The sequence below is a fragment of the Oncorhynchus kisutch genome, linkage group LG10 (assembly GCF_002021735.2).
Source record: "Oncorhynchus kisutch isolate 150728-3 linkage group LG10, Okis_V2, whole genome shotgun sequence".
NCBI lineage: Eukaryota > Metazoa > Chordata > Actinopteri > Salmoniformes > Salmonidae > Oncorhynchus > Oncorhynchus kisutch.
This window is the reverse complement of record NC_034183.2, coordinates 64073496-64088489: the sequence shown is the minus strand read 5'-3', so window position 1 is coordinate 64088489 and position 14994 is coordinate 64073496. Positions and strand designations below refer to the sequence as shown.

Genomic DNA, 14994 nt, shown 5'->3' with positions numbered 1-14994 from the left:
TGAGTGTAGAGTGCTGTTGTAGACCATAGGTTAAATGTTTGTAGGGCATAATAGAGATCAAATAAATGTTGTCTAATTCAATTACTCTGTGGGCAATAGTAGGTCTATAAGTCTAAGGTTAAGACATGTACAGTTGGCACACCTGTTATAAGCCGACTATTTTTAGTAGCCTAGCGGTTAGCAGGTTGGGCCAGTAACTGAAAGGTCACTGGTTTGAATATCTGAGCTGACAAGGTGAAAAATCTGTCGCTGTGCTCTTGAGCAAGGCACTTACCCTAATTTACTCCAGGGGTGCCATACTACTATGGGTGACCCTGTAAAACAACACATTTCATTACAACTATGCGGTGTGTGTGTGACAAATTATTAGAGTTGAATAGTTACCAGTTTGTTGGAAACGAGCTTTAAATGATCTATTGAATGTACAGGAGCGAGAGAACTATGATGGGGGCTTGATCCATATCCTATTACAGAGCTGAGCGCCTAATAACACAGGCCTCTGTGTATATGTCCAACAAAGCTCACGACACCACATTGCAGTAGGCCTAAATTACAATATTCCCCCTCTTTAAAGAAGGGTTCTATGTCCTCACACTCAAAGCTTCACATGCTTACAAGGCCCTGGGAGACCACCACAATGAGCCCACTGCTGCAACCAGTGTTTCATTTATTTTATTTCACCTTTATTTAACCAGGTAGGCCAGTTGAGAACAAATTCTCATTTACAACTGCGACCTGGCCAAGATAAAGCAAAGCAGTGCGACACAAACAACAACACAGAGTTACACATGGAATGAACAAACATACAGTCAATAACACAATAGTGTAGCCTAACCGGGAGAGAGGGAACTGTATGGGAGGCTCAATCTATGGATCTTGCACTACATACCAAGGCTAATGGATGTGGGTAGTACGATTTTGTACACCATGTCGGAGTAATCAGTCAATTTACATGATTGACATATATATTTTCAAGGAGAAAAGGGCTGAGAAAAAAATTATAGGGAAAAAACGTGAAACAAATAAGTTCCCTCCTTCCCTCCATCTCATTCGCAGAGTCGGTATTCAAGTATTTGCCAAAGGTTTGACGTCATGTACATAGGTGTCCACAAATGGATTGTGAACCATCTTGAGCTTCACATCCAGTTAGTTCTCTGCCTTCTCGAACTAGCGTCGTTCGACGAAAACCGTAATTGTTATTTTCTGCGCGGATATCAATTTCTCGGTCTGAACTACAGGTTGGGTCAAGCATTGACGTTTGGTGTTTGTTTAACATATTTTCAAACGTGGGTCTTCTTTTGGAATAACAGCAATTGTACGCTATACTATTGTCCTCCAGACCAATGGAGAAAATGGCCAGACCTGTTCCTTTAAACTCATCTTTCCAAACTCCAACTAATGGCGTACTGAAATCCCTGTTGGAGAATCCAATGAAGCTGCCATTTCATCATGAAGGTAAACAAAACGCAGACATCAAATAGTTTGTTACGTGTTAGTTTACATTCATTTTTGAGACGATTGTTTTGTCGTTCTCGCTTTCAAGCGTGATCTGTCAATGTTGCAGCGCGTGAGCAAGCAAGATACAAGGCAGAAAAAAAACTGCGTCTCGGATGGCTACAATATTTCAGTAGCCCGGTGTTTCTTACCTTTGTTTACTAATAATTGGCGTTGATTCAAGTGTAAATTAAAGGGACAATCACTGTTGCTACATCCATTTTTGGACTTATAAATTAATTGATTCTTGAAGAGTAGCCCTTATAAATAAAATGACTCATGAACTTAGTTAAACTGTCATACCCCATCAGAACCCCAAATATAAGATTGCTTTACTCCAATGTTTGTAAACAAACACTATATAGCCCTAACATGGTTAAAACTATAATTTTGATATCATGGATGGTAATCAAACCTTGTATCCATAACTCAAACTCTTAATGTCTATGGATTTCGGTGGTTACATTTCTCTAGCCCCATCCCTCAGCTTTTTACCGAACCAGTGTCGGGGATCCGCTTTGTTATTGTTTATACTGCTGATTTCCGCATTAAGTGTAATGTATTAGTACTAGCCAGATCGGGAAGGAGTACAGTACCATCCATGATGGTTGCAATTTGTCATTAAATGTCAAAAATACATTCCTGGTATGACAGCTCCGGCCTGATAAGGATACAGTGTAGCAACTATCCCTTTAATTCATGTGATTTACGACAGAAAACGTCTCACTGTAAGTTTTGGCATACAGTACTTATTATTATTTGGGGTGCTATTTTTTTCGTACACCGTTTAAGCTATAAACGTCATTCAAACGTTTAAAAAGTGCAGAGTGGTCAGGACCAGTGTGCTTGAATACAACTTTTGGATGCACTTTATAAACTATAAAGCTTTTTGCCCTTCGTTTTGTCCTCCATCCACTCTAAAGGGATTTCAACATTCTAAAGGTCCCATTGTGACATCATTACATCCAACATTCTATGCACTGTGAACAATAACTTGTGACAACAATCAGTTACATAGACACTTTGCCAACAAGTTAGACAAAAAGTTAGGGTGTATGGAATCTTCTTCTGCTGTTGAAATCTGAAATTGTAACAAAAATATATTGTTGCGATAAAACGGTACAGCTGTTTTAGTAACCGCATCAACTGCATTTTCATTTATTTTATTTTTTGCCGAACTCCCCAGCACTTTAGACAAAAAAACTTCGAGGGTATGAGATCTTGGTCTACTTCTCTGCTATTCAAATGCGTGTTTCACGATACACCGAAACGTCAGTACTTTTTCTAAACTAGAACCTGAAAAACGGTTGGGTACCAGCATTTTTGTTATATTTGGTACTTCTGTCATGTCTCATGTCGTCTACGGATTGAGGTAGGACCAAGTCTGTCTATCAGCGTAGCCGATGTCCCCTTATAGCGCGAGAGCACCGTGCCTGCTCCACTTACTCATTGCTAGCCCAAACCTGTCAGGAGGAACCACTGGGAGTCAGAGCTGCATCACCACTTATGCTGCACATAAGTTAACACACTTGAATAATGAAAAACAGCATGTGGAAATGTTGAAACTGTTAATAAATGTTTTCAAAAGTGTGTGCATGTGTGAATGACGTCATGGGTCTTAAAGAGAACGTGCATACTTTAAAATAAGTCCCAAATGGAAGGAAAACAGATTGGTTTTCATCTGTATTCCAATGAAATCAGCCAAGACAAGGTCAATAACTAAATGCATGGACACACTCCTATTGAATATGCATTCACTTGTATTGTAAATAGACCTAGGCTACATCTTGATTTACCCAGTTTATCAATAGACTAGAGATTTACCATTCAAATAAACGATGACCATAATTTTATGAAGTTTGATTGGTAAAAAAAAAGTTACATTTATTTTATAATTAATTAATTAATGCATACATTAAAACATTTTACAAATGTAATGATAATGGACTCAAAAGATCCATCTGGATCAATTACCATTCTGTGACGTTGGCTAATACCCTTTATTGTTTTTCAATTGGTATAATTTTTGGTATCGTGATACTAAACCTGGTATCGAAGTCAAAACTCTGGTGTTGTGACAACACATTCAAATCTGTAATCAGAACAGAATGATCTTCTTCTGATCAAAAGTGACAGCTGTTTTAGTAATGGTTATCCACTACATTCGTTGAGCTAACTTCCCACTGTTGAATTAACTGTCATATAAGTTTCAGAAATATACCATTTATAGCACTGGGTGAGCACATTTCTACCATGAGACAATGAGTAAACATTTAGACTTTTGACACATCAGCTATTTGGACCACTTTCCCAACAACTTAGGCAAAAACTTAGAGGATATGGCATCTTGGTCTACTTCTCTGCTATTTAAATCAGAACAGAAATATCTTCTACCAATCAAACAACCGCTATTTTATCAACTAAATTCTATCTAACATTTTAAAAGAACTGACATTTTGACAACTTTCCCAACAACTTAGACAATCTGAACACTACTACAAAAATACATTTAAAGGGCAAAAGCAAGTCCAACAGTACATTGTGGGAAATGTGTAATCTACTGTAAATACAATATAGTTAGTATTCCAAAGACTAGCCAGTCTAGAAACCATTTAGTACTTATTTGTCAACAACTTGATAGGTAATATATAGATAAAGATTTGAAAAACTCTTTAAAACTTCTGGAAATAGGTTGAAGAGAAATTAAAATATATTTCCTGAGACTGGAGGTTGTCCCCTAGAGTTTTTTTTTGCTATTGGAGTTGATGGGGTGTTTACTGTAGTTTGGTTATTTATCTATTTGCATCAAGTATATAAACATTCAAATACGGCTCAAGTAGACATTTATTTATAAAAAAAAAAAAAACTTTGCCTTTTATTGGCTTAGCCGTTTTGACATTATAAAGGCATTGTTTGGCTGTTTTGGTCTAACAGTGATATGACTCTCTCCAAATATTTTCAGGTTTTGGAAAAGAGAAGAATGCGAAAGAGAAAAAGTTGGATGAGGAAGGCGGTGCCAATACTCCACAGTCGGCCTTCCTAGGGCCAACCCTGTGGGACAAGACCTTGCCATATGATGGGGACAACTTTCAGCTAGAGTACATGGACCTGGAAGAGTTTCTGTCAGAGAATGGCATCCCCGCAAACCCAGCTCAGAATAACCAAAATCAGCCACAGCAGTCCCGGCAGCCCACTATCCAGCAGGTTTCCCCAGCACCCCCCATACCCTCTGTGGTCGACCTCAGCAGCCACGCCACTACCTCCGTTCATACAGCCATGGTCTCCCAGAACTGTCTCCAGAGCCCCCCAGCCAGAGCAGGTAAAATACCATATCACTCACAACACACAGCACAGGAACACTCTCAAACGAGGGCTAACATCTGCAAGGTCAACCAAACGCACACACACAACCCTCCTACAGCTCTCAAATTAGGGCAAATCTCTATGGTCAAAGCCTTAGTTGTTGCGCTTTGTAATAATATGCCCCTGGCGCTGTTTATCCACCTGGTGTACTCAGCATGCATATCATGACCAGGTTGTCTTCTCAACACTGAACTTTCTCCTTTACTGTATACCCCATTCCACTCTGACCAAAAGCACAGATAGAGGTTTCTCCGTATTTAGGCTAATTCAGGGGCTTTGAGTATGCTAGGACATTTCTTCTACAATTCTGACCCTGGACTTTGGAGCTTGAGTGGCATTGTGCCAAGTACTAGAACATTAAACTGGAGGGACAGTAGTTGTACAACTTGGGTGGGTTGTAGTTTTGATCCCTCAACTGTGTAGTTTTTGACAACAAACATTCACAGTTTTACTACATACCTGATGAAATTCCAATATTGATTTAGATTTGGCTCATTTTGTTGCTTGGCACGCGATGCTCCATTTTGCCTTGTTTGCCTAAGGTGAATCCTGACATTCTGTTGCTGCCTACTGAAGTGACAACCAGAAACAAGTAAAACGTTCCTCCTTAATGAAACACACATTCCTGGTACCCAGTTATTTAGAGGTGTGAGGATAAACATACCTTTATTTACAGGCATCACCAAGGCAAACATCTTCCCTAAGGCTAGTTGTCATGGTTTCAGCCTCTTGAAAGTGGGGGAGTGAATAAAGATGGTCAGTGTAATTGGTGTGTTTGTTGGAGCAGGCAGATGTAATCTGGTTTGTGCTAGCCAATTCTTTGTTGCTAAAAAATTGACATCCTATCTGAATATTCTAGTCGAGGGGAAAACAGTGATTCTATTGCCTGTAATTGTTTTAGTTTGAAACTAGTTAATTAATGATGAGGATGGTAGTTGTCTTTATGACCCTATTTTATTTAACACCTTATTTACATATACTTATCACATCAGTTATAAGTATGTTATATGTTTAACGGGAATATTTCTGTGTGCCCATTGGTTTGTGTTATATAGTAACTTTGGTACATATTTTGGTTGGTGTGTGTGATATCTTCTCATTACCATTGTTGGTAGAGCACAGTGTGTCAAATACAATCCTTATAATCACATCCACACTGTATGGAAACCTTCCTTTTTATAATGTTCCAGTGTATAACAGAAGCTCATGTTTACAATGTCTCTGCTCGGTGGGACCTATATTATTTGTCCCATACTTCTTGAGGTTTTATGGATATGAGTTGACACCATTATCAGTAAACATCCTCAGATTAAATAGAAGTTGAACTCTCACACAAAACACATTCTGCTGCCTTTTTATTCCAATAGACCTATGTATGTCCAAAGGTTTTTCATCTTAGTCATTAATGATCTACCATGTCCCGACGTGAACAGTGATGGTGATCTAGTGAAACTGGCCTGTGTAGTGTAGTGGACTTGAATTCCTATGAGTTACCACTTAAATGGTAGTGCTGGGAATTACCAGGGCTCCTCACGATACAATATTATCGCGATACTTAGGTGCCAATACGATATTTATTGCGATTCAATATGTATTCTGATTTGATACAGTGATTTCTGTGATTCGATGTTCATGACATATTGCTCACTATGTCTGCTGCAGGGGGACACGAGAGACCCATGATAAAAAGTAGTTTTGATCCGTCATGGAAACAAATGTGCTGAAAACATGTTGGCTCACCATCTAATAGAAGATTGAGGCCAAAGCTATAGAAGGAGAAATACCAACGTTTTGGCACAGGTACAGCCGACTAGCGCCAGCTAATGTCAACTCCCTAGCAGAAAATATACAAATGGTTTGTTGTTGAGAATTGATACTTGGAGTCATAAAATGTATATATTGTCATAAATAGTATTAATATTACGATACTCTACTGTATCAATTCCCCCCCACTATTACTCTGATCCACCCAGCATGCTTTTACTGTGATTTGCAATCACATTTGAAGGAATTGCAAATGCCATAAATTCCCATCCATTCCAAAAATAACCTCACAATAGCCATGGACAAAAAACATTCACAACTTCTTCTGATGTATGACATTCTGTTTGACACATTTTAAGATGATTTAGCTTGTCCCTTGAAAGTAGTCGCAGACAGAAGTGTAATAGTTTGTTTCTAATGATGACATTGTTACTCATGCCAAACACAGCCATATGTATGTCCTTCGTCAGTGTATGTACAGTGACCACAATGTTCCTCTCAGTATTTATTCCCTCACTGTCATGGCATGAGCATCTCCCTCTCCTCCTTCCTTTTAATTGTCCCTCACCAGACAGATCCCAGTCAGAACCATAGCAGAGGCACATGCTGAACCCTGATGAGATCACATGGTCAAGGCTATACTGCTATCACTTACACCTCCAGCCTAGCCCGCCCCACCAACTTCCCAATTCCATATTGCATGCAAGCACAATGCAGCCTGAGATAGCTTTGTTATCACAGCAGATATCCAGTGGAGTTAGCGATGGGCGGGTCCCACTGCTGGTTCAATAAGGGGCCCACAGTGTATTATTGGCAGGGGCCAAAAGGGAAGTGGAACGTAGACTAGGTCAAAGGTCAGGTCTAAACTTGTGTGCCATGGAAGTGACTGTCTGATAAGGTGTGTGGTACCTATGGAAATCCTCTCCCTATAGTAAACAGATAAGGGGGAGGTGTGGTTAGTTCTGTTGACTCCGTGTTGTTTAGCATCACATTCATATACAGTAAACACTTAACACAATAATATGAATCCCCTACTAGCTCACACTTCATTTTGAAGATTGGTTGGAAAGGGCACAGACTCGATGTTGTCATTCCTTAGGGGTCAAGCTTAACATGTTAATGAAAATCAAACCAGTTTTAGGAGGGTTTGAGTTTCTCTCCTGACTGTCCAGCAGTCAGAGGAAGAACATGCAGGTGAGAGTCAGGTCAGAGTCATCTTAGCCCTCTGTCCCATCTGCACTGGTTCTACTACCCACCCACACAATGCAAATCTGAGCATTTACCTACAGGAGAAGGAACAAGACGCACAGCTCGTACCTTCTATCTATGTTTTGTGGACGTTTGACACATGTTGTCAGACGGGTGTGTGTTGTCTCTTCCTATTGGAGGTTCATAGAGGAGAGGTCACAGCCAAATACTATAGGGCACTATCAGCCAGGCTTTTCACCAGACCACTCTTACTTAGCCAGTAAAGCATGTCACTGTATTTTTACTCCAGTAATCTAGTCAGAATTAATGGTTAAAGTGATAAGATGTTTGGGCCACAGTGCTTGTTATTTATACAGGTTATATACTTTTGACAGATTGTTTTGGACAGCGTCTGATTTAGCCCTTGTAAGTAGCTTGGCACTAAGCTGACAGTGTTAAGTCAGTGGCCTGTCTTTGTTGGGGACTAACATGCAGCCAACGTGTTTGTTGACAATTCACTAAAATGAGGCATTGATTTTGGACCCCTGCTGAAGTACCACTTTGGATGGCCAGCCATTTTCGCTTAATGTGTCGGTGACTACTGATGCAGTGATTCACTGGTAACGCTAGAGTGTAGTTGTCACGCTTGCGTGTATACATTTTAGTAATTTAGCAGACGCTCATATCCAGAGCGACTTATAGTAGTGAGTGCATACATATTCATCCATATTTTTTTTCTCTAAATTCATACATATTTGTTTTCTCTGGAGTAGCTGTCTTACTTCCTTCTGCATAACGCAGGTCAGACCTGAATGTTGGCCTCGGCTTAAATCTCAACCAGGACTGGCTGGAGCTAGAAATGCTGCTGTGACCAAAGGTCAGAAGGCTTAAGGCCGTAGCCAGCTTAAAGCACAGAGAAGCTGGGTCATGACGTAGGAAGTGACCTAAAATGTCAGCCTTTGAATTCTGTTTGAGTGAAGTGTTTTCACCGTCAGCAGGAAGAATTTGTATTTCTTTCATTCCTCATTACGTTTTCAAACTAACTACAAAAGACTACAGTCCTTCGATTGTGAATCGTTGTAATTGTCAAGCTGTTTAAGTGGATGAATCTCAAGTAAATACACTGACATTGGGCTCTATTAGCTTACTGTCATAAGATGCTCACCGCCAGCCACCAATCAAATTACAGATGATTTGATGAAGCCATCCAATTAATTTCTTCAGTTGTGATTGCTAATCCACTGAATGATGAAAGGTAGAATGTGAAACCGTGTCAACTGCTGACCTGCTGCTCTGTGCAATAGAAATCTATTAGGTGTTACATAACATCCACAGAGAGATTGCAGAGGCACATGTTGAGGCTGGCTGAGGAGGAGGTTGCCTTCAGTCAATTTACAGACAAAATGTTGTCTGCCTGAGCTCAGCTGACTAGAGGCACTGATAACAGGGCCCCAGAAAAGCTTAAATAACATATCTTCTGTGTTTGTGAGAGTGTCTGTGTGTCGGTAAATCTGTGTGTTTGTGTTCTCTGTGCTCCACCTGTTGGTTAAAAGGTGCAACCACAGTTGTTTTGCTTCCCTGTGGGCAAGGCCAGTTGTAGAATTATTTAGCTGAAATAATCATTGACTTGATGAGCATGTATAGAATAAGGTGGACATAAGAATATAGTCCGTCTTCACTTGCAAGGCTGGTATTGATTCTAGAGCAGGGGTTGTCAAACAAATCTTTCCCCGGGGGCCGCATACGGTCGTCAACGAGGTCCCGGGGGCCGCATACGGTCGTCAACGAGGTCCCGAGGGCCACATACAGTTGTCAACGAGGTCCCGGGGGCCACACAAAAAATTGTTTACATTTCCTTGCTGTCAAAATTTGCAATAAATAGTCTTGTAGTTTTCTGAATTTCCAATGCTCCCTGACTGTCTAGCTTTCATTTTGGTGATTATTAGCGAGCTGGACACAGTCAAGAAACTATATGAATGTAGGTCCATTATCATTTCTACACATTTTCAATTTGGTTTTAGACATTTTAAAGTGTATGTATGTATGCGTGTATGTATGCGTGTATGTATGTATGCGTGTATGCATGCGAGCGACACATCTACTCCTTCCAGGGTTTGTCTTTATTTTTTACTATTTTCTACATTGTAGAACAATAGTGAAGACATAAACTATGAAATAACAAATGGAATCATGTAGTAACCAAAAAAACGTGTTAAACAAATCTAAATATATTTGAGATTCTTCGAAGTAGAAGAATTCACTCTGTAGTCCAACTCATCCCAAACCATCTCAATTTGCGTTGACTTCAGGTGATTTGTGGAGGCCAGGTCATCTGACACAGCACTCCATCACTCTCCTTCTTGGTCAAATAGCCCTTACACAGCAAGGAGGTGTCATTGTCCTGTTGAAAAACAAACGAGAGATTTTTAAACTCAAACCACCCGTAGGCCACATTGAACCGGGCTGTATGTTTAACACCCCTGTTCTAGAGGATCAGCTTTGTAAAGCACAACCATGTTAAAGAAGAGAATGGCAGAATACTATGATATAAATAGGCACACGTGTGTTAGGGGAAACTAAGTGCCCTCCTAGGGACTTTTTAAAGGGGGCTTTCTAGAGAACTCAAAAGTACCCCTGGTATGGGGTAGTAGTATGGGGTACTAATGACTGCCACATTTGTCATATCTTTTTATATTACATTTAATGGCAGATTCTAGAACCTTCATTTTAAGGAAACTAGTTGAGGTCTAATAAGGCCTAATTTCTAACCATTACTTTCTCAAGGACCATTGCACCTCAAAGCCTGCTCTTTCAGAGAGTACAGTCTCTTCTAAACAGTGCCCAGATGTAATTCAGCAGACCCTCTAACCTGTTTTCCTTTGTCTTTTCTCCTGCAGTGCTGCCCTCAGCTGCCAGGAACACCCCCAGCCCCATCGATCCAGAGTCTATTCAAGTTCCAGTGGGCTACGAGCCTGACCCTGCAGACCTGGCTCTGTCCAGCGTACCCGGACAGGAGATGTTTGACCCCCGAAAACGCAAGTTCGCCCCAGAGGAGCTCAAACCACAGCCCATGATAAAAAAGGCACGCAAGATCTTCATCCCCGAAGATCTCAAGGTAACCTACCTGGAGCCTACTTATGTGGAAGGTTGAAAGGGTTCGCCACTTGTTTGGCCAAAAACGTTAAGCACCATGTTTTCTTATGTTATGTAAGCAGCAAGTGGACTTATTCCACCTAAATAACCAGAAGTATTTTAAACCACAATATAAGGAGGAGCGTTGACGCAAACCCAAACCGGCAGCTTTTTCAGTATTGATAGGAGGAGTCGAACTTGACCAGGATTTAGATTGACAGGTTTAGCCGTGGTCATTCACCCTTTACCCAAGTCATACGATGTTGGAAGAGGTGTATCACATGTACTATTTTATTTGTTGAGGTAAGATGGCTTCATGCAGGGTGCAAAGGAGGTTGAATGTGTCAGGCAGTTTTAAACAACATTATGGAATTGTAATAAGGGAAAATGAGATGCGTGATGACATAAATAATAGGTCACATTTGGAATACTGTTTATTACTCAGATGAATCACTTATATTTTTACAATACCACTTTCCAGGATGACAAGTACTGGGCCAGACGCAGAAAGAACAACGTAGCAGCCAAAAGATCACGAGATGCCAGGCGACTGAAGGAGAACCAAATTGCCATCCGGGCTGGCTTCCTAGAGAAGGAGAACGGTGCACTTCGCTCAGAGGTGGCCGACTTGAGGAAGGAACTGGGTCGCACCAAAAACATTGTGGCCAAATACGAGGCTCGGCATGGGCCCCTGTGAACCTCCCCAACGTCCACGCCACACCCTTCCCTCTCACCCCCTCACCCAAGAGTTTGAAGGACAATGTGCCTCCCTTTTGATGGCACTGGCCCCCACACACACCAGCCCCTCACCCCTATACATGATAATCCTATAGGATTCTATCATTTTGAATTCTGTCACTGGCATCCGTTTGTTTGTTCCTTTTGTTTTCTCACTCATCCTTCATGTACAAACATGTATGTATGTATGTATGTATGTATGTATGTATGTATGTATGTATGTACAGTATGCATGTATGTATGTATGCACACACACTTTCCTCTTTCAAGTACTACAAGGCACTTTGAGTGTTAATGAGCCAACAACCTACTCTCCGGATCCCTACCCTGTCCCCTCCTTCCACTGTTCATTTTGTAAATGATGCCATGGTGTTTGTTTTCCCCCTTTCTCACCCGTTTTACGTGTGATCAGGACTGAGAGCTGTTGTAATGTATCTCCCTCCCCATCCTTTTGTTCTTCCAGTGCTGTTTTCAGAGGGATTCTCCTCCTACCTAAGACCCTGTTCCTGTCTGTTATGTCCTGTACCTTCCTGTAGCATCCTTTCTCAAACGGTTTGTACCGTACATTCGTATTGCAATTTCTTTTGTTATTGTACTTCCGTTAATATTATACATTTTCGTGTCCATTTTTGTTCTATTGCGGCGCTGTAACATCAGTTCATCACATCAGGACTATAAGCTACTCTTGTGCTTTTAATATTTTCTTTGTTAGCACTTAACCTCTCTCTCAAACCTCAGTATAACTGTACAGTTGAAAAGAAAAAACAGTGATTCTTTTCTATCACACATTGAGCAATAATCTTTTCCAAATCTATATTAATTCATGCTACCAAGTTTTTCCTCCCACACCGATTCCCCAATCAGAGCACCTCTTGCCTCGCGTTGCACGGCACGGTCATTTTCTGTTGGGAGTTGCGCTAGCTAGCATGGTGATGGTGGACAGATTCCCCAATCAGAGCACCTCTTGGTCTCCAGTAGAACCCACAACCCTCTTGCCTCGCGTTGCACGGCACGGTCATTTTCTGTTGGGAGTTGCGCTAGCTAGCATGGTGATGGTGGACAGATTTCCCACCCTGTGCTCAGTGGTCTCTCTGCTGCAGCCTGTTCCACAACCACAACTCCGCTAACCCTCTCTGCACCAATCTTCTAACACGTGTCACAATCTGCCCTGGTGCAATGTTCCTCAGTCTAATCTGCCTGATATTTATGTATCTTTTTTGTTAAGGACAGATTAATTTTCTGGAATATTGAATTGTTATTATTATGACTTCTATTTGTGTCGTTGATATTGTTATTGTTATTATTATCATCTCATCGTTTTTATTTGAATATTTCAGCATGATTTCTCAGAACACAAACCTCAAGCGAATCGCAAAGTGGTTGAATTATTTCCCTTTTTATTTAGCATGATTAACAAGAGTGGTTCTTTTAATAACCAATAGAGATATCTGTATTTTTGTAGATATGTGTTTGCCTTCTTCTGTAAGATGGCTGTATGAATGTAAAAGATGTTGGGGAAAAAAAGTTGAATGGTGTTGTCCAGTACTGTGGTTATCCCAAACAATTAGTTTACTACAAACCAAAATATTCAGTACAGAGATGATACATTGGTTATAAGAGATGTTTATATAAAGCTATTCTATATGGGTTTTTTTGTACAGTATTTTTCCTATACATTACTGGCTATGTATTTTAAAGGCACAGAATCCAGAATATTATTATTATATATTAAAGAATACAAATACATTACTCAAAGAACCAATATAGTAGTGTTTTGATATCTTAACCATAATAATGTGGTAGTTTTACAGAGATTCCTCCAAATCCAGCAGCAGTAACAGATACTGTTGGGCATTATTATTATTCAAAGACACTCCTGTATCCTGGTTATATACTATAGATTTAGCCGTCAGTAACCTTTAGTTCCTTGTGTCATGGAATCGTAGTGCTTTAAGCTCGAGTCTCCCCAACGTTCACATGAAATAAAGTTGTGAGTATGGAGGACGGAATGTATGGAATGATCTTTAATCGGTTTCTGTAGAGACCCACTATTGCAAAGGAGATGCCAACACTTGCTTGCTATTGATTGTCCCCAATGTCACCACTAGGTGTCTCAATTAGACTCCTGTTATGGGTCCCTTCACTCAGAGATGACCAAAATATGTCACCGGAGTCCTTTGATGGTAAAACTGAAAAGGTTTACCTTTAGTCATATTCTGATAACTAATATGACTAATATTTGGAGCCATCTATGCTCACTAGTTAGAACGATGTTACAATGAAGGGGAGGGCAATTTCAGGTTACTGTAGCTGCTGTTTGTCTGCTTGTTCGACCTTTGCAGTTCTAGTAAGCCCACTGCCTGAGTGATATTACTCTCAATGACACTGCATAGCTTACTGAAATCTCTCTAATTCTGCTATAATACTTTCACAGTTGACCAAATACAGTGTAGTGTTCCTTACCTGTTGCAGATCATGGTCCAGCCAAGGTGAGAGTAGATATGTTTTGGCTGTAGAGAAATGGCTGGAGGTGGTTTTCCTTATTCACATTTCTATAGCCCATCCGTACACATATGGGTTTTGTTAGCTGTGTGTGTCCATGTACTTTAACATGCTATTCTGTACCATGGACGTACCATATGAAAGAATAGGATAAAGCCATTACCAGTCCACACATTGCCCACATACCTCCCTGTAGAGTGACTTCACTACCTCACCCATGAATGGAAAAAAGTAACCATAATTCTGAGTCTATTCCAGTGCCTTGAATACACTGACTGTTCCTCAGTCTCTCAGCGACGTATTGTCATTATCACCACTTGAATAGGTTCAGATCTAATGCAGCAAATATTCTATATATTTACAATTTTCTTTTTACTTATTTAAAACACAATTAACTAATTACCATTGTATTAATGGCAACACCAATGGACTGTTTCACAGAGGGTACATAGATACACAGTGAAAGGAGTAATCTGTCTTGTTTGTCATGGAATGAATGCATAACATATGATATTCAGGCCTTGGCCTCCTGATCTGTAATTCATAGTGTCTAATAAAGTATTTTCTGTTTCTTTTGATGAGTGTCACACTTGTTATTTCTGCTAGTGTCAAACATTTTCACTGTATACACTGAGTCTATATAGTACTTAAGCAATAAGGCCTGAGGAGGTGTTGTGTCGTGCTTAAGAACAGCCCTTAGCTGTAGTATATTGGCCATATACCACAAGCCCCAGAGGTGCCTAAATTGCTATTATAAACTGGTTACCATTGTAATTAGACCAGTTTTAGTCATACCCATGGTATACCATGGCA

At 40.3% G+C, this 14994-nt stretch overlaps 1 protein-coding gene across 1 annotated transcript; it reads left to right on the top strand.

Moving 5' to 3' along the window:
* The first annotated feature begins 1053 nt into the window (after positions 1–1053).
* Positions 1054–14759, top strand: hlfa (HLF transcription factor, PAR bZIP family member a). The gene is made up of 4 exons (XM_031834676.1): positions 1054–1455; positions 4457–4813; positions 10707–10924; positions 11423–14759. The coding sequence occupies exons 1-4, from the start codon at positions 1344–1346 to the stop codon at positions 11636–11638; spliced, it is 903 nt and encodes a 300-aa protein (XP_031690536.1). The 5' UTR covers positions 1054–1343; the 3' UTR covers positions 11639–14759.
* Positions 14760–14994: the final 235 nt, after the last annotated feature.